We start from the raw sequence: 22469 nt of genomic DNA, 5'->3' as shown, positions 1-22469 counted from the left end.
GATTTCTTTCCGAGGTTGGCGCAACGATTAAACTGGGGAATACCTGTGTAAGGAGCTGGAATACCTTCAACTTGCGGCATTCTGCGAAATCGGACTGAAATGGGACACTGCCAAGGCTGTCAATTCGGTTCGTCATAGTTTATGATCCAACACTCCTGGAAGGAACTCGGAGGCAGTGCCAAAAGCGATATTTATAGAAATCAATATTTCCTGGGGGGTCGGGTGATAAACAGAGCGCGCGGTGGTGTTGTGGTGTCAAAACAGAGAATCACTAGGGCCAAAATAGTCCATCTTCTGCCACTTCTGATTTGACAGGTGGCTCGACCAAAGAGCGTTGTCAAAAGTGGTGCTGTCAGCGCCTGTCACTGGGAGTTTGGTCCTGGGGGCGGGGCCCGCGGGTGCTCCCGCCCTTGTTTCATCCAACGAGTCTTTCAAACGTTCTCTTCAACGGCCTGGACACCGCCTCATGCGAGTCCTGAAGGAATCGGGAAACTCTTGGGCATTCACTCAAAGCGGTTAACACAACGCCCAATTTCGTCAAGACCCAAATCCCCCTGTAGGGCTCGAACAAATTACCTGCCCATCATTGGCCGCAGCGCTGGCGGTGTAGGGCCTGGCGTCTATCTCGTGATGGCGACTGGATATCCCGACCCCTGCGCAAAACCCCTGCGCCGTGAGCATTCAGCCCCAAGAAGGCCTGGCCATGGTTGCATTGGGAGGAGCTCGAGGACCAAATATTGATCCTCTTGCATGCTGACGGTATGCACGTAAGATATTTTGCCTCTTTGGGAGGTTTCGCATCTGAACACGGCAGAGATAAAAACCTCCCGACTCTCTCCCCGAAACAAGTGATCAAACTTGGACCCTTTTTTCCCCCACAGCCCGCATTGGTATTCGAAGTTGCCCGCCCACGACGTTTTCTTTTCTATTTTTCGATGTCATCCGAATCCTCCAGCCCCTCTCAGGACCTCTCGACTGAGGAAAAGGTTCAGTCGGACAGCTCTGGCTCACCCGACGGTAGGAAACAACACTGCAGAAACCTCAGCAATTTGCCCTCGCGTCGCGCCCGCCGCATCGCGCAAGAGCATCATGGAGCCGACACCCGCCCGCATGTCACCATAAGCACGCGACAAATTCTCATCAATTTTACACCACCCGAACCTGTCAAAGATACGGAAGCGAAGAAAAAGGCCCGCGCCGAAAGGAAGAAGGCTCGCGAACAAGTCCGCGCAGCTCTCCGACATGTCCAGCAGCCGTCCTTTGGGAGTCGACTACGTCTTCTCGGCAGGACGCCCACCTCGTCAGACTTGCCGATAAATCGCTTCAACGACAAGGCCGTGCTGGACGCCCGCGATGCCTGCCGCTTCTTCTTTCCTGCGAGAGCGTCCTTGCCCGTTCAGGTTGTGGACTTTTATGAGAAGAGGGCGACGCGGTATACACGTCCGTTGTCGGAGATAGACAACATTGTGCAATCAAAGCCTGACGATGTGGCTGTTCGTTGGGTTCATCTTAACATTGGGGCCGGGCTTCTACAATCTGTAAGACTAAAATTCTGATCCATGGCCAAAAGGGCGATGCTGTGAAACGGCTAAGAATCTGCGAAACTGGGGGCTGACAAACTAATACCTTTCTCCCATAGACACTAGAGGACATTTTTAACTATAGTGGAAGTGCAAAGCATGGGAAGCCGTTCTTGATAGCAGGCCACCCGGCCTGGCCGTATCTTGACAATCTGCAAGTCATGACGTTCTACAATCGCCACATGTACGAGGAACAAGTCGAGGCGTGGAAGTTCCTATCTGAGGTCGAGTCGTTGAAGAACGGTCCCACAGAAGATATGCTCAAAGGTTTCAGCGAGGTCGTTGCTGATGACTTAGAATGGCGCGGTCAAGTAGCTCAGCAGAATTTGGAGTTTTGGGAGCTCGTCAAGGCGGACTTTCCTTACACCATGCGTGATAGGGTCCTCGGAGATCTGGACCTGCGGAACCGTAAGCTGCCGAGCGACGTCTCCAAGCTTAACCAGGCTGTTTCGGAACACCCTGCTTTCAAGGACTCTCTCGTGATGATCTCGCATTGGCGGGCGTTTCACCGAGAAGACGGTAAGTGACATGTCACCTACTAGTCAAGCCTGTCTCCATATGCTCACTCTTGCACCCAATCGCAGGGTTTCTCCTCACCTTCTCTTCTCAGCCCGGAATAAACTACAACAGCAACGAATTTCCAGACTACTTGGGTGACGCGGACGAGATCATGGAAAATCCACTCGCCTCAGCTCTCGCGTATCTCTCACACACCTTCCTGGATTCCGGGACGTCCCGGTGGCATAGAAAGACCGCCGAGTGGCTGGCTGTTTTCCTCATGACAGAAATCGCCACGACCCCGAATAGTACGAGAGCCGGCAGTGGCTGTCCCGAGCTGCTCAATGCGTATCAAGACTTGGCCGTCCTCCTGGTAAGTCAACAAATTCCGTACCCAAAGGCGAAAGGCAATCAAAACTAAACAACGGAAAAAACAAAATAGAAAGACGAGCAAAAGAAGCCGTGGGAGCGTGGAGAAGCCGTCCAGCTGGTTCGGAAGTACCTTCGCAGCATCGACGAACTCCGGGTTATACAGGCCGTGACACTGCGCAAGTTGGATCTAATGGAGAAGCTCGTGAAAGATTGCGAAAGGATGGAACAAGAGTACGAAGCCGCTGGAGAATATGCCAACGTAGATCCCGAAGCTGAGTCGATGGTCGATCGTGCGACTTGGGCCCTGGTCCAAGTCACAGCGGAGAAGACGAGCTTCGACGCGATTCTAGATCATTACCAGACAGCCCTCAACGAGGTACATCCTTTTCCATCCCCCTTATTTGCAGGAGCTCAAGCCAGACTGACAGTATTTGTTAGCTGTTTCTGTTGGGAACCGTGGAGCAAAACGAACTGGCAATCGTGGCAGACCACCAGAACAAGGCCGTCATGCTCTTCACCATCGTCACCATCATTTTCCTACCTCTGTCTTTCTTCACTTCCTACTTCGGCATGAACGTTAAAGGTATCGCTGAGGCCGAACACGACGAGAAATACTTCTGGTTGACTTGCGGCATTGCCGGATTCCTAATCGTGGCTGTATTGTTCCTTTATGCCTTCAGGGTTCAGGCAGCTCGTGCTGCGAAGAGATGGAGGAATTTTAAGAAGGCCCAGAGAAGTAAGATGTAAATCTTATATCTTGGTCACTGGGAAACGCATTCTGAGGAGGCAGTTATATAACATCACGGATGCTCTATAGGCGCTACAAACAGACATTAGTAGATTTGATGTCGTAACCGTTACATCCAATTCAGTTAATTTCCTCCGTGAACTCCACCCTTGCCCGGCAAAGCTTTCATCGTCCTCAAGAAAACGCGATATTGGTGTATGACTAGCGTGTTGAAGTACATCAAATGTATATGCTCCAGTCAAACTTTTCGCCTATTGAAATGCTCTCCGGTGTTGGCAGGATACTCCCCAACTGTCCCTTCCCCCAGTACGAGCGTCCTTGGAACGACCCTCGGATCGTGATGGAAAGGAACGAGGCAGGAGCGATGGGTATTACTAGTAGAAATCTGATTGTGGAAGTTGTCACCTTTGAGTTGGGTCAAGTAAACTGAATTGCTTTTCATTGATTTTCATTTTTACTACTCTCAGTCCACCACACACGGGCGTGCTAACGAGGAAAGGACAAAATTATCTTCGACTATTCCTTTGTTTGAATAAAATTGAAAATCCTGGGTCGAACCCATTGCCCTCCATCATATCTATTCGGAGAGAGTTGAGCTTCCTATTTCCTGCCCCGAGGTATTCACGGATCTGGCCGCAGTTACTCTTCGTCGGCGGCCTCACGGGGGCGTAGTGAAGGGAACAAGGGAATTGGAGGCCCGTCCATTGGCCGAGGAGGCTTCCTAATGAGTTCATCCGCGATTTCTCCAGCGCCAGACAGTGCCGCCATTTGGACAGCAAGCCATTGGGTTTTGATTAGAATTTCGGTTTTATCCAAGTCGCTGCGTTTGACCCTAAGCGAGATTATATGCCCCGTCTCAACTGGCCGACTGGAGGAGGCATACTTCGTCCTAGCCAGTTCCGGAAAGGTCGAGCTGGGTGGCGTCCATGCTTCTTTCAAAGCGTTGCAAACCAAGTTTACCACCTTCTCAGATTTGAGGTCGATCTCGGGAAGAGAACAGTGGTTAGTCCGCTTTAGCTTTCCAAGCCTTCGCTCTAGTGCACCGACAGCATCTCGTGGAAGCCAATGCCACTCGACCTTGAATGTGGCAATGTCATTGTCATTCGAAGTCGGGTTATCGGCTCCGATCCACTTCAGTCCAAAGTAGGCTTTTGACCAGTAACTTTGAAGTTCGGGGCTAAGGGCGATCATATTCCAAGCCTTATCGGAAGATCCGAGCTCATCGGTATCCGGGGCTAGCAATTGCGTTAGCCCAGAAAAAAGGCTAGGGCTTAGCAATCCTAGCGACCTGCTAAGAACCTCTTGGGTATTCGTGAAGTTGTCCACGTTGTTATTCGCGGAGAATGGCCAGATGTGGCAGGTTTCGGGGTGGCTGGATCCTGTGATAACGCACACGGCTCTGTCTCTTTCTAGGGCCTAAGACATATCTTAGCATTTGTTGCTTGGAAGAAGAGAGGAGCCAACCTCCAGTGACCTACAAGTTGTGATTCTTCTTCATTTCGTGGAACCTCATCATCATTTCGATTAGGTTGATATACTTTCTCAGACTCACCCCGTTCCGTCCCCTTGGCCGATGCTAGAGTCTTGGCGACTTTATGTTTTCGCGATGTGGTTGGGTCACTTAGGTGTGAGGTTGGTGTTGGGCGCTTCGATGAAGGAGTTGTGGAAGCTCGCATTTTGGAATCTCGTTGAAGAACTAGAGGGCAGCTTATTAGTACAGTTAACATCAAGAGAACAGGAGACAGCCTCAGGTATATTATACGTACATATTGCCAATAAAGCTTCAGTGGACGTTAGACGACGGTACTGGAAGTACCCCTCAGTTCTGGATATCAGTCTGAGAAAGCCCAGGTCGCTAAATACGAACGAGGATAGCTGGACCAGATTAAAGGCGTAGTCTTTGACATCGTACTCCTTTGTATGTTGGCTACGGATTGATATTTGGGCTCTCCTAGCAAGATGCAGTCGCTCCTCCAAATCAGGCAATAGGTTCAGGCCTTGATCGATTTCGGCCGGCTGGTTGAAAACTGGCTTTGCTTGATGGAACCGGATACCTTGCTCGGAGAGTGTAGTTTCATTGGCCGTGAGAAACTCGTCGCCTTCTTGGTGGAGCTGTCTGCTCTTCATATGGCTTGGAATTCGCATGCACGGACAAAGGCAAACCATGCTGAATGTGGGTTGGTATCGGACTGGACTTTGGAAGAAGGTGAAAGGGAAACAAGTTGCAAAATTCGAACATTACAAGATAGTAGTGTTTTTGTTGTGAAATAGGACTTAGGAGGAAAAAGGCCAGCACAATTGAGGGAAGCCAATTTCAGCGACCGAGCATCAAATCACGAAGTTTATTAGATAAGCCATTGAGCGATTCAATGTTGAGAGAGAAAGAGGAAGGAGGCTCCAATTGTCCCCTCTTAATGTAGTTTGAGGGTGAGGTCTAGGTGTGGAAGGCGCGGCAGGGTATTAATATTGAGCCAAAGAAAATGTACGGTGATGGTCGCTACTTGGTCGACGACATGTTTGAGCGATCCAAACCCAGTCCTTGATCTCTCTCCATGTCCTCTGTCCACTCCTTCCTCCCCATGCACAAGCCAAACATACAGCGTTTCAAAGCTGACCGCAGAGATCTGCCCTAAGATACTGTCGAGTTTGTTGAGCTTAATAGAGGCTCTGATACGCAACCTAGCGGTCCTAGCATCGATTTAACAGCGACCAAGTCCAGTCAAGGCTCGAATTCTTTGACACTAGAAAGCAATTGAGGTCTTTGGCCCGCTTCCCCACGTGTTAGGATTTCGCCGTCAATCAAAACCAAACTAGCACCTCCAGACGAAGGTAATAAACTGAGCACCGATTAGACCTTCCTCCAACCAACAAGGAACCGACAAGGAGCGAACGAGCCTCACCACCTGTCATTTTAGAACAAGGCCTACAAAAGCCCAGACAGGCATCCTGCACAACCAAGGTGTTCTACAAACTGTCCCCTGTTAGGAGACACCCCTCCCCGGAAGATAAAGACCGGGGAGACGGCATTGATATGGACCGTCGGGGATACGGCGATAAGCAGCCACCGGCAGACGTTGGCGGTTGCTGCCGGTGCGTGCCGGAAAAGCCCTGGCCCAGTGGGACCGGGGGCGGGAGACGGAGCAATATTATGTTCTAAAAATAAACTCGGCAGAACTCAGGGGCACGTGATCAAGGAAACATGCTTGAGAAGAGACTCAGGAACAGCTTGTTCCTTCGTACTTCGTATTTTCTCACAAAAGCGTTGATCCTTTCTAGTCAGGATTCAACAATGAAACGTGAGCCGACCGTCTTGTTTAGACTAGTGCGTCCGTGATCTGGTCGGTGGAAAGGATGACAACAGCGAATTCAGCCACCTAATTATGTCGAGGCTGGAACAGACGAGGTGGCCTCATGTCGATACACATGATGGGCAGGGCAGACTCGCACATGCTCCTTGCCTGATGTGATTGATGCAGCGTGCACGTGCAACTTGACCGTTTTGGACCACGAAGTCATACGAAGTCAAACATCGAAGTACTTCGCTCGATCGATGTCCCCAATTTAATCCCGACTCCACTGCCGAGGTGCGTTTCGTGCATTTCAGGGGAACATCCATCTCCAAGGCACTCTGTGGCGGCGTGGGTGGCTGTGAATTACAGGGGCTCGCTAGTCGCTGAGCTGCCCAATTATGCTTCCAACCTCCACCTGTAAGGGATGAAGAAAACGCTCCTGACTCAGGGGCCAGCACCGCCACGACAGGGGCTCCAATCTAGGCCAGGCAGAATCAAGAATGGGAGACACTCAGACCAAGAATCGTTGATGATCATTCTGGTAGTATCCGGAAAGTTAAGATTAGTTCATAACTAGTTTATATTGAGCCCTGTGGAACCATAATCCAATCGCTTATGCCGCTTCATTTCTGGGCGTTTTTGGTTTTTTTTTTTTTTTTGGTCCTTTGTCAAAACGCGGGTGCAGCCCAGACCGCATCCCAAACTTTGATTGTTGATCCATTGTGTTTTCCTCATTCGGCCAACACTCCAGGCTTTTTGGAGGATTTATCCCCAGTATTGTAATCCGATGCTGTCCACGAAAACACACACGATAATTACCAAGAGAAATAGGATCGGGTTTTCGTTCTCTTTGCCTTCCATGGCTTTGACACGTCCACCAAATCTTGATCTCCGCTAATCCGCAATTCCTCTTTTCCCTCTCGGACTCTTGGCCGGCACCCCTTTTCCGGCTCACGAACCCTCTCCCTCCACTCAATAATGGCCTTGGCCCGGTCCTTCTCACCCAGCTCCCGCCGGATATGGTCCTCGACGAAGTGCCTCCCGAAACCCTTCGTCCGCCTCCTCGTTGTCTGCCTCGTCTGCATCATTTTCGTCATTTACCTTTCCACACGACAACCACCCAACCGCCCGCCCTTCGAGCCGCCGAACCTCGACCTGACCATCAATGGACAGAATATCCACCAAGTCCCGACCCTATACCCGCTCCACCCCTTTCCCCACACGCCGATCCAGAAACCGCTGGAGGACGAGAATGACACGACGCCGAAACCTTGGCTGACCGCGGTCGTCAGCGCCGCGTGCGATGTGGAACGACGCATGCTAATCCGGTCAACATGGATGCACTTATACCGAGACCTTCCTTTCGACAGACGCTTTGTCGTTTCGAACCCAGGCCCGAACTGGACCGAGATTGTGGCCATGGAGAATCGCACGTTTGGGGACATGATTGTTCTAGATCACCTGCAGGAGGACCACATCACCGCGAATACTGTCAAAACGCTCGAGCTCTATAAATGGCTTCTCGGCCAAAATCGTACCTACGAATTCGTTTCCAAGATCGATACGGACCTTTGGCTTAACGCCCGTGGATTTTGGGACAGGTTTCTCGTTCCGAGGCTATCTATCAACGAGGAAGGTCGCGTTACTAGTGCAGTGGAGAGGACGATAATCGGGCAGCTCTATTACAGCAACAAAGGTCTCACATTTCCACACGGATCAATATACACGGTGACATGGGATATCGTGGAGCTCCTGGTCGAGCTCCAGAACCAGTTCAACGTCGTGGTGCCCGAGGATATGGCTGTCGGGCTGCTCATGCTCAAGGGGCAGCAGACAGTCAACTTTGTCAACTTCAGGGGCACGGAGAAATTCGACTACGCCGACGGCGACTCACGCCAGGATGGGACGGCGTGGGCGAGGAAGGCCACACATTCTCAGGGGAGCCTGCATGCGCTGTCTGGGGAGGATGTGATTGCCGTCCACCAGCTCAAAGATAAGGCGTTGTGGTTCAAGGTGGCCGAGTGTTTTGATGAGAGCGGGCTCAAGAAGATGTCTGAAGGACCGGAGGGGAGGCCGAGCAATTTAATGCTCTGGCACGATTTTTGGAACTGGATGGGCGTGGACGGGCCGCTGAGGCCAAGAGTTGACAGGATACCCCAGCATTTCTGGAGTGAAGAGAATGGTAGTTGGATAGTTGACGGTGTGTGGAACATGGGCAAGACGAAAACGGGATACATAGAACCGTAGGGGACGGGGCGCTTGTTGCATTAATTGTTTTTAGATGTCCTTTTGTACTTTTAAGCGATAGCATTATAATAGCGATTTCTTTTCTATTCAGAACTATTATTTATGAATGTGTCGAAGAAATTGAGCTAGTTCAGCTTCGCGTTCAGAAGAGGTTTCCTCAATGTTCTCTGGCCTAAGTCGACAGCCCGGTAGCCTACTCCTCAAATCGACACTGCTTCTCCGTGGCGAGTTCTCGTCTTCTACGGCAAGATGTGAGAGAGTTGACGGTCATTCCGAGACTCTGACTCTATGAAGTTGTTAGATGGTACAGTGTACTAGACTATCAAGTATTCGATGAGGGAGGTGTTGTTATCCGTCCAGGAACACCCCTTTGTCTGAGGGTGTTGTAAACTGGTATCGGTTGATAAATACCGAGATGTAGTTATGTCTTCTGCTGGTGGCCTTCTACAAATGTTAGCCTACCTCCCTTGCGTGTAGACTCGAGTGGGACCAAAGTTCTCCAGGTCGAAGATGATGATAGGAAAGATACTAACGATATCTTGTAGAGACTAATAACAGGGGAGGAAGAGAAATTTTAGCCAGTCACCTTTGTACAACATACGAAATATTGCCTTAGCTGATTGACCGCTCCGAACCATCAAAGAGAAAACTACAGCAAGGGCAATAGGAACAAAGGGAAAATGACTAAAAAAGACTAGAAGAAACTAAAAACGACCCCGGATAAAAAATAAATAAAAAGAGACAGGAAAGGATGGGGGGGGAGAGAGAGAGAGAAACACACAAGACAAAAGAGACAAAAGGAAAACGCCAAGTCCAGATTTTCAGAGAATGATCGATAGTAGTTGTTCTTCCACTGCCTCTTCCCAAAGCCCGTTTCCACATAAACAGAAGCAGTTACCCTAACGTGCTAGCCGTGAGGGTGGCTCTTCCCCTGGGATCTCACTCAACATCGGATTGAGCAATGACTCGGTATCTCCAACTCCGGGCCCTAGACGTACCCACCGTCTGCCATGACCCGGTATCCCTAGCTTGTTCACGAAGTACATACATGCCCACTAACTGGCTGCGGATACTGGCTCTCGTCGGGTCTCCTCGTCGAGGAGGAGGGAAGAATGGAATATCAAAGTCTAGAAATACCAAGTTATTATTATCTTCAACGCAGAGGTTCGTAAATCGCAAAACGATGGTAGGTAAGTCTACTCACGTCCTTCCACGAATCTTCGGACAAACCGCTCGGGTACTTCTTTACCGTATGCGGCCATTGACATATTAGTGAAGATGAAGGGGGTGCCGGCCCTGGGGGAAGTGATAGCAGGCTGCGGGTTAGAGTAGAACTCTATGTGGCCCCCTATAGCTATTCGTTCCCAGAGATGGCCAATCTCGCCTGGATATCCCACAACCCCAACTTGCCGAGGAGTTACAGGCCGACCGTCGCCTGTGAGGAACGACGTAAAAAAGTGCATGATTTCGTGTGCCACAGAAATCGTCATCTGAAATAGGAACTTCTGATATTCCCAATCACTGTTTGTATTGCACATAGACCCGATTATCTGAGTCATGGTTAGTCAAGGCGTGAAATGGTTATTGTTATCAGCAAAGAAAGCTCACATTTCGGTGAAGAAGCATCGTGCCAGCATCGGGTGGAGTGAAATTCTGCAACTCGCTCTCTTCCTCTGCCGTAGCCCACTGTTGCTGAGTTCGATTCGTAGCTGCTTCTCCATCATCCACCCAGCCCAAGATCACATCGGGAAAGTTGAGTTTCATTTTTTCCAGGAAGAGGGCTACAGTAGCAGGAAGACGGCTGTAATCGGGGTTTCGACTCTTGGGATCGAACAGACACATGTCATTCTCCCGACGCCGTTGGTGGATAAGTTCTTTGGCGGCACTGACCATGGCTGCTTTTCCGGATGGTGACTGGATGAGGTTGAAAGCACGGTCGAGGATATCGGTTACCTTCTTTCTCCTATTGGATTGTGGACGCAGGAGCTCCAGGCTCCCGGCTTCGTCAGAGAATACATTCACATTTTGGAACGTAACTCGGGCGGACATGGTGCTGAGTGATATCGAAGAGGGTATGGTGAAATAAATTGAAACAAAGTGAAGTAAGAATATCGAGTGGCTTAAGGAAAATGGAAGTGTCTGAGGTAAAAGGGAGGTATCCTTCTATTGAATGAATGGTCGTTGCAGAAGAGGATTCGGGAAGTGGACGGACTCCATCGCATCCTTTATATCAGACGGGAACAGTATCGAGTGTCTTAGTGTAGAGACCCGCCGCTTTGGTGTTCTAATTTTGGCCTTCCTTCCCACAGGTCGATTGTTTGCCAGGTCCAGTCGGGAATTCGGTCCAAGCAATTTCTCGTTTGATTAAGCGCCGAATGCCATCGCCAAGTATCATTTGAGGCAATCACAACAGGCCTGCGCCGGGAGCCACGGAAAAGATTGGGTGCTATTTTAATCTGGGCGCCAGCCGCCCCCTGCATCACGTTTCACGCATGCCCTGGCCGCCGTCGTAGCCGCCACTTGAGTGATGGTCGTGCGATATTATCCCATTCCGGCCCATTCCTTCCAGTGAAGCAACAAATTATGGCGCTGGATCGGCGACAACCTAAGAATCCTGATGGTTGGAAATGCATGTTTTCATTTTGCTCTTTCCAGAGATTTCTATTTGTTGCAGTCTTTCTATCTTTCCAGCGTATACTATTTATAGGTGCAGTTGTGACTGGTACCGTTCGAAACATTGCTTTACATCAGACTGTTTTACTTCAATCGTACTTGTAGCCCGGTGACTGGCCCAGACAGAGCCAGCTGAGCGGTTAACTTCGTTCGGTCAGAATATGTCGTGCCATTGGCACCACAGGCAGTTGATTCGAAACTTCTTGGCACAGGAGATGTTCCTCCTTCTGCATATTAATACTTCCATCCAGTGGACCACTAAGATAGATTATCATATTGAGGCACAATCCATCTGTGTTGGTCAAGATTTGTAAAAGAAGCCGTTCGTGGCGGGTGCACAAGTCAGACCTGTGACTGGTCATCGGTCACCTGACAGCCATTTGTCCCCTCATCAAGAGCAATCAATCAGCTTCATCCAAGTTTTATGTCGAGTTCATATCTGCCCCAACCCCATCCGCAACTGGCCCAGGACCATTTTCACTGTCCGCAAGATGACAGAGCTTCCGACTATTTCCAATGAGGGCTCCCGTCCTCGACCGTTGATGGCGTCTGTTGAATCGCTGGGCCCGAACCATAAGGCCCACCTTGTCAATGCAGTTATGAATGTTCTCTCCACAGATATCGCCAAGGCAACATTGGCCCAAATTGTAGACGGAGCACCAATAGCAAGTGTAGAACGGGATCAATACGGCGGCTCGAACCTTCATTATCTCCATCCACTTTATGAACGACACCAAAATCTCTGCCCAGGTGCAATGGACCGACTGCTGGAGCTGAGCGCGCAATTTAAACTCGATAGCCTCAAACTTGCCGCCGAGGTAATGCTTTTGCTTCCCTTCCCAACAAGTTGATAATGGAATAACGTAGCAACGTTAACATCTTGAAAAGCCCATGCACGCATTCATGACAGCGGCGCCTGGATCGAGAGAGTTCAACACAAGGCTAGTCGAGCTCGTCGCCCGGGCAATACACCAGATCGCCGTCAACCTCAGCAAGTCAGAACCCGGTTTTCACAAGGACGATGACTTCACTACGTGGATGCCGTCCAAGACGGACGGGCACGGAGACGATCGACTGGGTGCGATCCTCTTGGAAAACTACCAGAGTATGATGCCCCTGAAGACGCTCTTCGTTCACCGTTGGTACACGAACTACGATGGCTACCCCGATGGGGTTCATGATGGCGTTGGTTATTGGGCAGAAGCACGTATCATGGGTGGTGTTGTGTTATTTGATCGGCGTGATCCGGCGAAGATCCCTGATGCCAATGTACGAGATGGTCCTCTTTGTTCTCGCGCCCCCCCCTCCACTCCTAGCCTTTAAAAACAAAGCCGAGCGACTAACATCAAAAAGCCCAGTGATATTTATTTTCATTCCGACAGACTTAACGTCACTTACCGCATCTACTGCCTCCTCGATGAGCAAAAGAGCAAGCTTCTCGAATTCCTGCTCCGTCAGAACGCTGATGAAACGGACTGTCCTCTACCGATCCTCGGCGGTCAGGAGAACCGCAAGAGAGTCGATGCCGAGGAGCCCGTCTTGACGACGGGGATCTACCGGGATCCGTGGGAGAGGAAAGAAATTTCGCCAGATGAGGATATTAGGCGGACGAGGAGGCGTATCATGGATGGGATCAACTACAATAGCTGGGAAGATTTCCAAGCTGCAGTTAGGAGAGGTCGGAAGATGGAGGATGAGTGGCTTTCTCGCCATTACGGCGATTTTGAACAGGGCGAACAGGGTGAACAAGGATGATTATATATCGAAACTAGGAGCTTGGGAAATGGCTAATGGGTACATCAATGATTGATCTTTACATCCGAGACTACCGAAGTAAACACAACAAGTTCTAGGACAATCAGCTTCGGGGAAAGTTTCGTGGTTCTCCGGCTCATTCGCCCCCTCGTCTGCACCTGTGTAAAAGCCCACCCAACAACGCGTAACGATGCATTTAAGAGCGGCCGATACGCCCGCAAAGTGACATGAGTAGATCTTAATACTTGTACAGGAGAGGGACTTGTGGAATCGTGGTAGGTCTCAAGTTTTCCGGACTCGTTGCGTTGGAGCCTCTAGGGAAATTTGGAGACCCTAGTAACTGCTAGTAATTGCGGGCAGCCAATCAAATAACTCTATTTCTTGACGACTTTTCCGTTTTTGTCCCTCCGTAGTTCGTATGTTTTGCCTTGATCTTGATGCTCTTCGTTGCTTCTGTCTTGAGCTTTTGATTCTAGGTAAAGAGTGTCAAAGGGACGAAGAATGAAGTCTAAAAGGTAAGAAGATGTTAAGAGAGAACTGGAAACAAGGGTCGGTTTAAACTGAATGGAGGGATCTAGAGGCAGTGGACTCTGTCTTTGTCTTTGCGTTTTACGATGGATTCCTCTGAAAATGGTATGCAGAACTTCTTTGCGTTTGGTTTTCCGAAATTTACCTGTTTCCCAGGGGTATAACTACAGATGTCTTCTCCAGATTGCAGGATGAACACTACTCTCTACCAAACCAAAGCTGGTTGTCCTGCAACACATTTAATTTTAGGATTTAGTTCCCTTGACCAACAAAGTTGGAAAACGAATGAAAGCCCTATGGAGGTGCATCAGCCAGGGTTAGTTGTCTCTATCCACCATCAAGAACAATTGTACAGCATTGTCGTTAACAATCAGGATTGGTTGTTCTCATTTTACAGTTAAGGAACGGCTACGATTGCTTTTTACACAATGCCTTTTCCAGATGACCAAGTGCCCATTTTGTCGAAAGACGATGGTGTCGAGTCGTGGCTAGGCGATGGTGGAGCCGCTATTGTTTTCGTTTTCGTCGATGGTATCGATCTCGAGGCGAGTCCGGAAGCCAGTAGGGCTACGAAGCTTTCCGTCCAGGCCGCTAGCAGCGGTCAATGCCAGGATTAGGATGTTGTTGAGTGCTTTCCCACCGAGGCTGATGTGGAAGACCCCGAGGATTGGTCATCTAGGTGGGAGAAGCCGTATGCCTCTCGACTTTTGGAGAAAACACGAAAACTTCGGAGAAATTCTCTTCTTTTATGTCACGATCCCGATGGCGGTGTTGTCGAGGGCCGATCTCTGTTACCCGATGATGTAAGTTGGATACGGCTTTGTTTTGTTTTTGATGAGGAGCATAAGCAGGCTGAAGTTTTGGACGAAATTCTTGGAATTATGTTGGTTGCCCGTCGGAAGTGGCCTAGCGGCGTCATACACCCATTACAAGGCAGTTTAGGCAAAGGGTTCGTCATTTTGCCTCCATGTGTTCGGACCGTTCCGGACTGAGGACCTGTTTCCCGCGTTGGCTATCTTTCTGGAGCTACGGGCAAGAGGTGTTTTCCGTCAGTGGGAGATTTGGACGTTGTTTTTTCACGGTCTGAAGCGCGAGCTTTGTTCGTCGAGACCTGCCCTTTCTAGACGAACGCTTAGCGCGGAGTTTCCTTGTTATCATGCTCGTTCGCATGTTGCTGGAGGCTCATTTCATGTTTCGGCTCTTGTTGTGAGGCTGAAGGATTTAGAGTTGGAGACTTTGCTGCTGTGGCCGTTCGAGCAGGCTTTTCAGAGAGGCCTTGATGGCACTTCTTCGAGTTATGGCTGTGAGAAGCCCGAGGTAAAGTTGTTGGCTGGATTACTATCACAGCCAGTTTGGCTTTGCAGGGCTGAGGAGGACGGATTAAAGGAAGAGGCATCGACTTGTGTGGTGATGTAGTGTCAGATCGAACAGGTGTTGCTGTTGGGGGCGAGTGGCAGGTTGAGTAGACTACAAATAGATTATGTTTCTAGGGCTATCTTCTAACCTTGGCCGCGATGGGAAGCTCTTTTCTCCTCCTTAACTTTGTTCATAGAAAAGCGCGTCCCATAGCCCCAAGGTCACGGTGCTCTTTATAGGTCGTGATAGAGATGCTTCGAGTTTGCCTGGGGGTGTTGGGGGGCCTGAGACTTGGTTTAACCAATGGGGTGACGAGAGGAGTCTAGCCTCTAGGGAGGTTTTGGCGTGGCTGATGGAGCTACGCGACTATCGGTGACGTTTACTCTGTTGTGTTTCATGGAGTCGAAATTACGGAGCACGGGCTGATAATTTGAGTGACTTTTGTTGAGGGGTACGCTACCATGCTTGAGTCTGCTCGGAAGAGTTGTACCGAACTGACGTAGTTGGGGTTTGCAGGGAGTCGTGGCCGACTAATTTGATTTCTCTTTACGAGTCTGGTGCGTTGTTTAACAAAGTTAGAGGTGAGTGTTTTGGTGTTGACGGTCCAACCGCTCATGATAGATAACCGTTGCAATTAGTTTAGTAGTGTTGAGTGTTGAGTTCAGTCCTATGACGGCTGGTTTTGCGAATGTTGATGGGTATTATGTTCTTTCTTCACTTTACAAGAGTCTCTAGAAGATGCGCTAACTGGCTGCCAAGCCTGTACTGTACATCGGCGATCTCGATAAGCTTGAGTTGTTGCGGGAGGCTGTACCTTCAGCTTGGGCGGCTTCTTCTCAGATCTCGACGGATTTATTCAAATGTAGAAAGAAATATAGTTTGTTCACGGCAGTTAGACATCGAATACATCGGTCAAGAATTTTCAACCCATTAACGCATCAGTAGACCCTGTTCTCAACTCAAGTTCGATATTTCAGTATGGTACTCCTCTTTCCATGCTCTCCATCCACCCGGAGGCTGATTTGCAAGTCACCAAGACCTAAGTGACCTGGGCTCACAGGTTCACCACGCAGAGTGCCTGGGTTCTCGTGCCTCAGCGTATAAAAGGCTCTTGCCCTCGCTCTTCAATCAACATCGCGAGTCGCTTCTCCACGCCACTGGCGCTTGCAATATCGAAAATATACTCGGCGAAAGTTACAACAACGGCCAATGCTTCTCTGCTGAGGCTCTTCATACAGGGATTTTCCTCCATCACCACGATGACGAAGGGCAGGCGGCGCTGATTGAAACCCCAGGTAAGACGATACACGGGCAGGAGAGTTAATGGCCCACGTCTGCCAGAAGCTCCAGGCCACCACTGCGTGGAGGTGGACGATTCCATCAGGTCCCAAAAAAAAAAAAAAAAAAAAAAAAAAAAAAAAACGTTCTGGATAAGAAGGACCTTGCGAGATCCTACTGATTGGACTTTGAAGAAGACTTGTAGGTTCTAATTTAGGCTAACAACTGCGGCCCTCTATTTCCTAGCCGCATTTCCGTTCATTCATCCCCAGTCTGTGTGTTCTACCTTCATCTTCCTGTTCTCTTCCTTGTTTCTATTTTGAACCCTTGGCACTAAGTAAAGAGTGTCGAGGGGATGAAGAATGGAGCCTAAAAGAGCATAGGAAGGAATGGACGGTTGGTACTGAATGGATAGATCTACAAGGGACAAGAAATGCTGTCTGAATGGTAACAAGGTACTAAAAGAGAACTAGAAGGAATGGGTAGTTAAAACTGAATGGAGGGATATTGAGGCGATACATTTTATCTTTACCTCCCCTTCTTTGCTATTCGCGGTTCATTGAGAGCTCCCTTGTTAATCCCCCTACCATTGTTGTAACTTTACGATAGATTCCCTTCGAGGAGGAAAGTGGTGCCCCTTTTCGTTTGGTTTTCTGAAACTCGTTTGTTGCCTTGGGGTATATAAACAGATGGTCTCTCGCAGTTGTAGGCTGCCTTCCCTTCTTCTTTCCACAACGAAGCTACTTTTAGTCTTCTTGGGATCAATGGACGCGATAGCCTTTTCATTTTTCCTGTTTCCAACGAGAGCGGTTAGTCTACCTCGCGGAAGTCTCACTTTACGATTGTACAGGTAGGTATGCTCTGCAAGCTGTGTCGCACCTAGAGGCATGATGATATTCTTGGTATGCCAGTTGACCTCTAATTTAAATTTACTCATAGTTTTCGGCGATTCTTTTAGTACCTGGATAGTAGAGCAATTGGACGACTGTTCGACTTGAAGTCAAAAACGAGTTTACAATGGGGTTGTGTAAGTCTACGATTGAGGAGAATAGCTTTATCTGATTTCGTATAGAGTCGAAACTAATTTATTTTGTTAGCTGCTAAAGCTCAGGATAGGATCCTCGCCGCGCTAGATGAACGTGAGCGGTGGTGTTACGATCGTGCCATGGAGTATGCTGTCCGTGGCGAGATGAAGGAGGCCGTTGCATCTTTCCTCAGCGATCGCCACAAGATCGGGCAGGGTTCTGCGTTCGATTTTATTATCCTCCAGGCTCATACGGATAGTGTGGAGCTCTTTAAGGAGGGTCTTCTTGGGTTTTATTACGCGAAGGCAGAGATTGCGGAGTCATGGACGAGAAGTGGGAATTGTGGTGTGAAAGCTAAGGCTGAACAGACCGAGCAGACCGAGCAGACGGGACAGACTGGGCAGACTGAGAAAACTGAGGAAACTGAGCAAACTGAATAGGCGAAGAAGAGGAAGAAGACTGAGAAGACTGAGAAGACTGAGAAGACTGAGAAGACTGAGAAGACTTAGTAAATAGGCTACACAATGAATGGAGGAGTGGGAGGACGTGTTGGAGCAGGTGTTGGCAGTGACAGCGGCAGTGGAAATGGCAATGGCAGATAGCAGGTTAGAGTCCAGGGCGCTCACTAAATTGAATTGCTGTGGGGCGTGGCAGCTCCTTGGTTCTGCAGAAAAGTGCGCCATATCACCTAAAGGTCACCATGCTCTTAGTTAATTGGGAGTGGGTTGTCTCGATTTTGTGATGGGGCGTTAGGAGCTGTCGTCCCAAAATCGTTCTGGAGATTTGGTGTGACTAAATGGGAGTCCAACGGAGTTCAACGGAGTTCAAGGGGGTTGGAGAGTTATCTGGTTGGCCAGAGGAAGTCAGAGGACGGCTCTGTTGTGATAGTTCCCAAGAGTGCTAAAGATAAGCACATCAACTATCGACTATAAAAAGGAAGGTTTTTGGTGCGTCGCCGTAATCTTTTTTGCAAAAACTCTCCCTCGTAAATCACTTTGAGCCCGAGTTGGTTCTGGCTTCGACCCTCATCCTTTCTTTCTTTGAATGTCTGCTCGGCTACCGCATAGCTGAGATTCGGAGTTTCAAATTGTTCCCTCTACCAGCACAACTATTGTGAAGGACCATCACCCCAGGCAATCCCGTCATCCCGGTGAAGACTGCCGTGTTGGGACCCGGCCGATTGGTCTGCGGGAAGCAGAAGGAGCCAGAGCTCATTGGTTGTCAGAGACTGGTGAGGTTACAGGAAGATCCGCTCGATCTGCAGTTCCGTACATTGCGATGCGGGGTGGCGCGGGGATGGTTAAAGCTCGGGACGAGACAGTCCTACCGTCGTCGTTGCCCTGCTCTGGGCGTCACATCGTGGGGGACTGCCGTCTGAAATACGCGTATAACATTGGCTCGCCATGGCTCAACTACTCGTCAACCATCGGCTGATACTTTATCGGATGACAAAATATTACGTGGGCCTCGTACCCACGGCGGTTTTTCGGTCCTTGGCGGTGATGCTAACTTTCGAAGACAAAAGGCCGCCTGTATATCATATCAAGAAAGCTGATCAGCTTGAATGGCTTCACTCGCTTCACGAAACCTGGAGACCGTGGTAGGGATTAGCCGAAATTTTACGGACACCGGGGGTGGCGGGCGCGGAAAGATCGCTTTCTACTTGCATCAACCCTCCCCTAAAATTCTTCATAGGCCCGACTACGTGCAATATGGGCCGAGGAACTTTCACTTAGTGTGGTTTATGAGCGGGGTGAGAAAACATATGGCGGACGGTAATGAAACCTCGTTCGGGAAAAGAATGATCAACATCATCCGGATACGCAGTGTAGCGTTGGGAGGTGGTGTATATAAGCTAGAGACTCTCTTTTCGTCCGTTGAACGATTTGCTTCTTGATTCCAGAGATTTTTGAGGTTTTCCATCTCGCCAAAATGTCACGATATATTCTACCTTTGTGCCTGGCTTCCATTTCCCTTGCCCAGAACTTCGGGCTGCCTTACCGCCCGGACGGCTCCTTCGTCTGGACCCAGCCGGCTGATACGGTCATTCTGGGACAGTATGGCCACTCCGAGCCCGTTTACCCTTCACGTACGTCATATAGAAACTAGATCACAATCAACCGGAGCGGAAAGGAAAAGTTTACTCACTTTCTTCGTAGCTGAAACCTCGGGGGCTGGCGGGTGGGAGAGTGCCCTGGTAAAAGCCCGCGATTTTGTCTCTGAGCTCACGCTCGAGGAGAAATCCTACATGGTCACTGGCCACCCCGGGCCTTGCGTCGGAAATATCTTTCCAATTCCCCGCCTCAATTTCAGTGGCCTCTGTCTCCAGGACGGGCCAGCTGCCCTCCGTGATGCCGACTTCGTAAGCGTGTTCCCGTTGGGAGTCACTATTGCGTCGTCGTGGGATAGAAAGATGATGTATGGCAGAGCCGCTGCTATGGGGCGGGAGTTCAAAGAGGAAGGAGCTCAGATAGCGCTTGCGTAAGTGGCCCCTGTCCTGTATAGCCCCCTCTCCTCATCAAGACTAACCTCGCTCGATATGCCAGACCGGCAGCAGGGCCCTAGGTCGCTCAGCCTACTCGGGTCGTAATTGGGAGGGATTCTCTCCTGATCCATATCTAAGTGGCGTTGCTATGGGTGAGACCGTCCGTGGTTTCCAGTCCGCCGGTGTCCAGGCAACAGCAAAACATTTCCTCCTAAATAAGTAGGAAATTATGCAGAATCCTACCCTAGTGGATGGCGGATTTGCTTCTGAGGCAGTCTCTTCGAATGTTGATGATCGAACTCTTCGTGGGTGGCCCCCAATCACTAGCAGGAAATCATTGTTTCGTCCAGCAGTAGGGCATGAAAAGCTAACCACCCGGTACCCTTTCCGTAGACGAGCCGTATCTCTAACTTTTTGCCAATGGAGTACATAAAGGTGTGGCGGCGATCATGTGTTCCTATGACCGAATCAACTGGTCTTACGCCTGCCAGAACCCCAAGCTTCTAAACGCCTTGCTGAAGGGTGAGCTCGGATTCCAAGGTACCCAGATCTATCGGAATCTTTGGTAATGACGCAGGTGATGCCGCTGAAGCCCCATAAACCAGGAAGTATTTGAGTTTGGCACCCTCGCAATTGGTGGCGGCTCCGGAAGTGGCCGTTTCACAAGCCTGGTGAGCCCTCTTGTCGCGGTTCGCGCTCGTGCGGCGGAAGAGGGCACTTACACCCAACACTGGCTGAGCAATACCCTCATCGCTGCCTCTGATGTCTCGCGATTCTTTGCAACCCCGCCCGAAGCCTGCCTCGTGTTCCTCAAGTCTTGGGCCAGCGAAGGTTATGACCGAGAGCATCTCGACCTTGACTGGAACGCCGACGAGATCGTTGAAAGCGTTGCGCGAGGATGCAACAACACCATCGTTGTAACACACACAGTGGTATCAATATGATGCCCATTGCCGACAACCCCAATGTCACTGCTATACTCTTCGCCCATTATCCCGGGGCGGGCTGGCTCCCTTACACTATTGCGTATAACGCGACCGACTACGACTTTGCCCCGATAACTGCAAACATCACGACGACGTCCGAGCAGTCTGATCTCCAGGTTTCGGAGGCAAGCCCTTCCACGATTATCACGACTTTGTCCGTGGCAGGATCAACCGTGGCTCAACTATATCTAACTTTCCCAAAGAGCGCGCCGGCTAGGACACCGATACGGCAACTTCGCGGGTTTGACAAGAGAGCTCTCGGTGTGGGCGAGGAGGCCCAGGGGTATAAGTTGCTACGCCGGGATATCAGCTATTGGGATACGGAGGCGCAGCAGTGGAGGATTGTTGAACGTGTTTTCAAGGTTAGCGTCGGATTCAGCAGCCAGGATCTTGTTGAGTTTCGCTACGTTCCAGCCCGTATCTGAGAATGAATGAGAGGAAGGGAGAAGTAGATTCAACTTAGGAAAGTTGGAATGCAAGGGCATTCTTTCACTTCAAACTTTCAATTCGGCGAAGGCGATTATAACCCCTACTCAGACTATTCCGTGGCGAACCGATAATGCATTCTTTATTGGGGATCGCCTGTAACGGAGCAATGACCGCGTAATCATTCATGTCCTGATAACTACACCACTCTCCCTCTCCACTGTCCGCCGCCTCCTCGTTGATGGCATTCTCGGATGCTTCCCGGTCAATGATGGATCCGTCGAGCCCTCACACTGGCGACATAACCAAAACTTCCGGAGGTACAGTGAACTGAGCCCTGCTTCAGGGCCATTGTTTAAGAATCTGGAAATCCAGTCGGATTGGCGCCCATTGAAATCCTGGTCCAGGTTGCCACAGATGCTGCAACACCCTATCTCTGGGTTGTAGCGCGAATGGAACAGTTCAACCTCGTCCTCAGCAAAATCGAGATATTTCGTGCCTTGGTTGGAGGATAATATCGAGGATATCGCGAATATGAATAAAAATGGCCTAAGAGACCATTTGCCACCGCCCAATGCTATTAGAGCGTCCTCGTCCGGCCAGGTTACCAGGAACCCCAAGATGGGACAAGCGGACAGGAACAGGATTTCTCGAAGAGCAAGCCCTAGGGCCTCCGGCGTCCCTAGAGAGGGCCAACGCTTGCCTATGACCCTAACATAAAACCGATACCATGACCAAAGGGGACAACATAGGAGTTTCCAGATTTCCGAGAGAAAGTGTGCTCCGAAGAAGAGGAAGCCAAAATAGAGAGCGACTTCCGATTCCATGTAGGGGCTCAGAATTGTATTAAATCGGTCGTGGAGGTGGACTTGGCACCAAATATCATTGAGATATAGATGTAGTGCAAGGAAAATTAACTGCACAAATTGAGCGTCTTTGATCAGGGAGCCTTTCTTCCTGGCATCTTCTCTGAGGGTTAGGAAAGCCAACTCTCGCTGATGGGCTGGCTCGTCGCTATCACCATAGATCGCGACAAAGTGTGGCGGTGGTACGTTGCGCGGTCGACGGAGCAACAGCCACACCGGTATGAGGGCTACGACAGTAACCCAGAGTATAGTGTGCGCTTTGCACTGCTTGCTATCAAGTCGTGACTGGCGAGCATCGGGAACAGCGGTCTCGTTCTTGCAAACTATCCCCAATACAGGCGATACGACCCAGTTAG

At 50.0% G+C, this 22469-nt stretch overlaps 6 protein-coding genes and 3 pseudogenes across 6 annotated transcripts; 6 read left to right on the top strand and 3 right to left on the bottom strand.

The window, feature by feature from the left end:
• Positions 1-935: 935 nt before the first annotated feature.
• On the top strand, positions 936-3197 carry SAPIO_CDS7941 (uncharacterized protein; the record flags this gene model as incomplete). The annotated part of the gene is made up of 5 exons (XM_016789697.1): positions 936-1538; positions 1640-2099; positions 2165-2451; positions 2521-2826; positions 2889-3197. 5 exons carry the CDS (start codon positions 936-938, stop codon positions 3195-3197), a joined length of 1965 nt encoding a protein of 654 aa, XP_016640677.1.
• A 640-nt stretch (positions 3198-3837) lies between these two features.
• SAPIO_CDS7940 (uncharacterized protein) lies at positions 3838-5364 on the bottom strand (the record flags this gene model as incomplete). The annotated part of the gene is made up of 3 exons (XM_016789696.1): positions 3838-4577; positions 4751-4789; positions 4965-5364. The coding sequence occupies 3 exons, from the start codon at positions 5362-5364 to the stop codon at positions 3838-3840; spliced, it is 1179 nt and encodes a 392-aa protein (XP_016640676.1).
• A 2102-nt stretch (positions 5365-7466) lies between these two features.
• SAPIO_CDS7939 lies at positions 7467-8735 on the top strand (annotated as a pseudogene; the record flags this gene model as incomplete).
• Positions 8736-9931: 1196 nt separating this feature from the next.
• On the bottom strand, positions 9932-10784 carry SAPIO_CDS7938 (uncharacterized protein; the record flags this gene model as incomplete). The annotated part of the gene is made up of 2 exons (XM_016789695.1): positions 9932-10285; positions 10344-10784. The coding sequence occupies 2 exons, from the start codon at positions 10782-10784 to the stop codon at positions 9932-9934; spliced, it is 795 nt and encodes a 264-aa protein (XP_016640675.1).
• Positions 10785-12299: 1515 nt separating this feature from the next.
• SAPIO_CDS7937 (uncharacterized protein) lies at positions 12300-13163 on the top strand (the record flags this gene model as incomplete). Its single annotated transcript, XM_016789694.1, has 2 exons — positions 12300-12677; positions 12762-13163. The coding sequence occupies 2 exons, from the start codon at positions 12300-12302 to the stop codon at positions 13161-13163; spliced, it is 780 nt and encodes a 259-aa protein (XP_016640674.1).
• Positions 13164-17342: 4179 nt separating this feature from the next.
• SAPIO_CDS7936 (uncharacterized protein) lies at positions 17343-17790 on the top strand (the record flags this gene model as incomplete). The annotated part of the gene is made up of 2 exons (XM_016789693.1): positions 17343-17352; positions 17423-17790. The coding sequence occupies 2 exons, from the start codon at positions 17343-17345 to the stop codon at positions 17788-17790; spliced, it is 378 nt and encodes a 125-aa protein (XP_016640673.1).
• A 1492-nt stretch (positions 17791-19282) lies between these two features.
• Positions 19283-19915, top strand: SAPIO_CDS7935 (uncharacterized protein; the record flags this gene model as incomplete). The annotated part of the gene is made up of 3 exons (XM_016789692.1): positions 19283-19439; positions 19510-19831; positions 19897-19915. 3 exons carry the CDS (start codon positions 19283-19285, stop codon positions 19913-19915), a joined length of 498 nt encoding a protein of 165 aa, XP_016640672.1.
• Positions 19916-20338: 423 nt separating this feature from the next.
• Positions 20339-20683, bottom strand: SAPIO_CDS7934 (annotated as a pseudogene; the record flags this gene model as incomplete).
• A 92-nt stretch (positions 20684-20775) lies between these two features.
• On the top strand, positions 20776-21246 carry SAPIO_CDS7933 (annotated as a pseudogene; the record flags this gene model as incomplete).
• Between the last annotated feature and the right edge of the window lie 1223 nt (positions 21247-22469).

Source organism: Scedosporium apiospermum (genome assembly GCF_000732125.1).
Source record: "Scedosporium apiospermum strain IHEM 14462 chromosome Unknown SEQ_SAPIO_0113, whole genome shotgun sequence".
Classification (NCBI taxonomy): domain Eukaryota; kingdom Fungi; phylum Ascomycota; class Sordariomycetes; order Microascales; family Microascaceae; genus Scedosporium; species Scedosporium apiospermum.
Note: the sequence above shows the minus strand (reverse complement) of the source record. Positions and strands in the feature narration are given on the sequence as shown.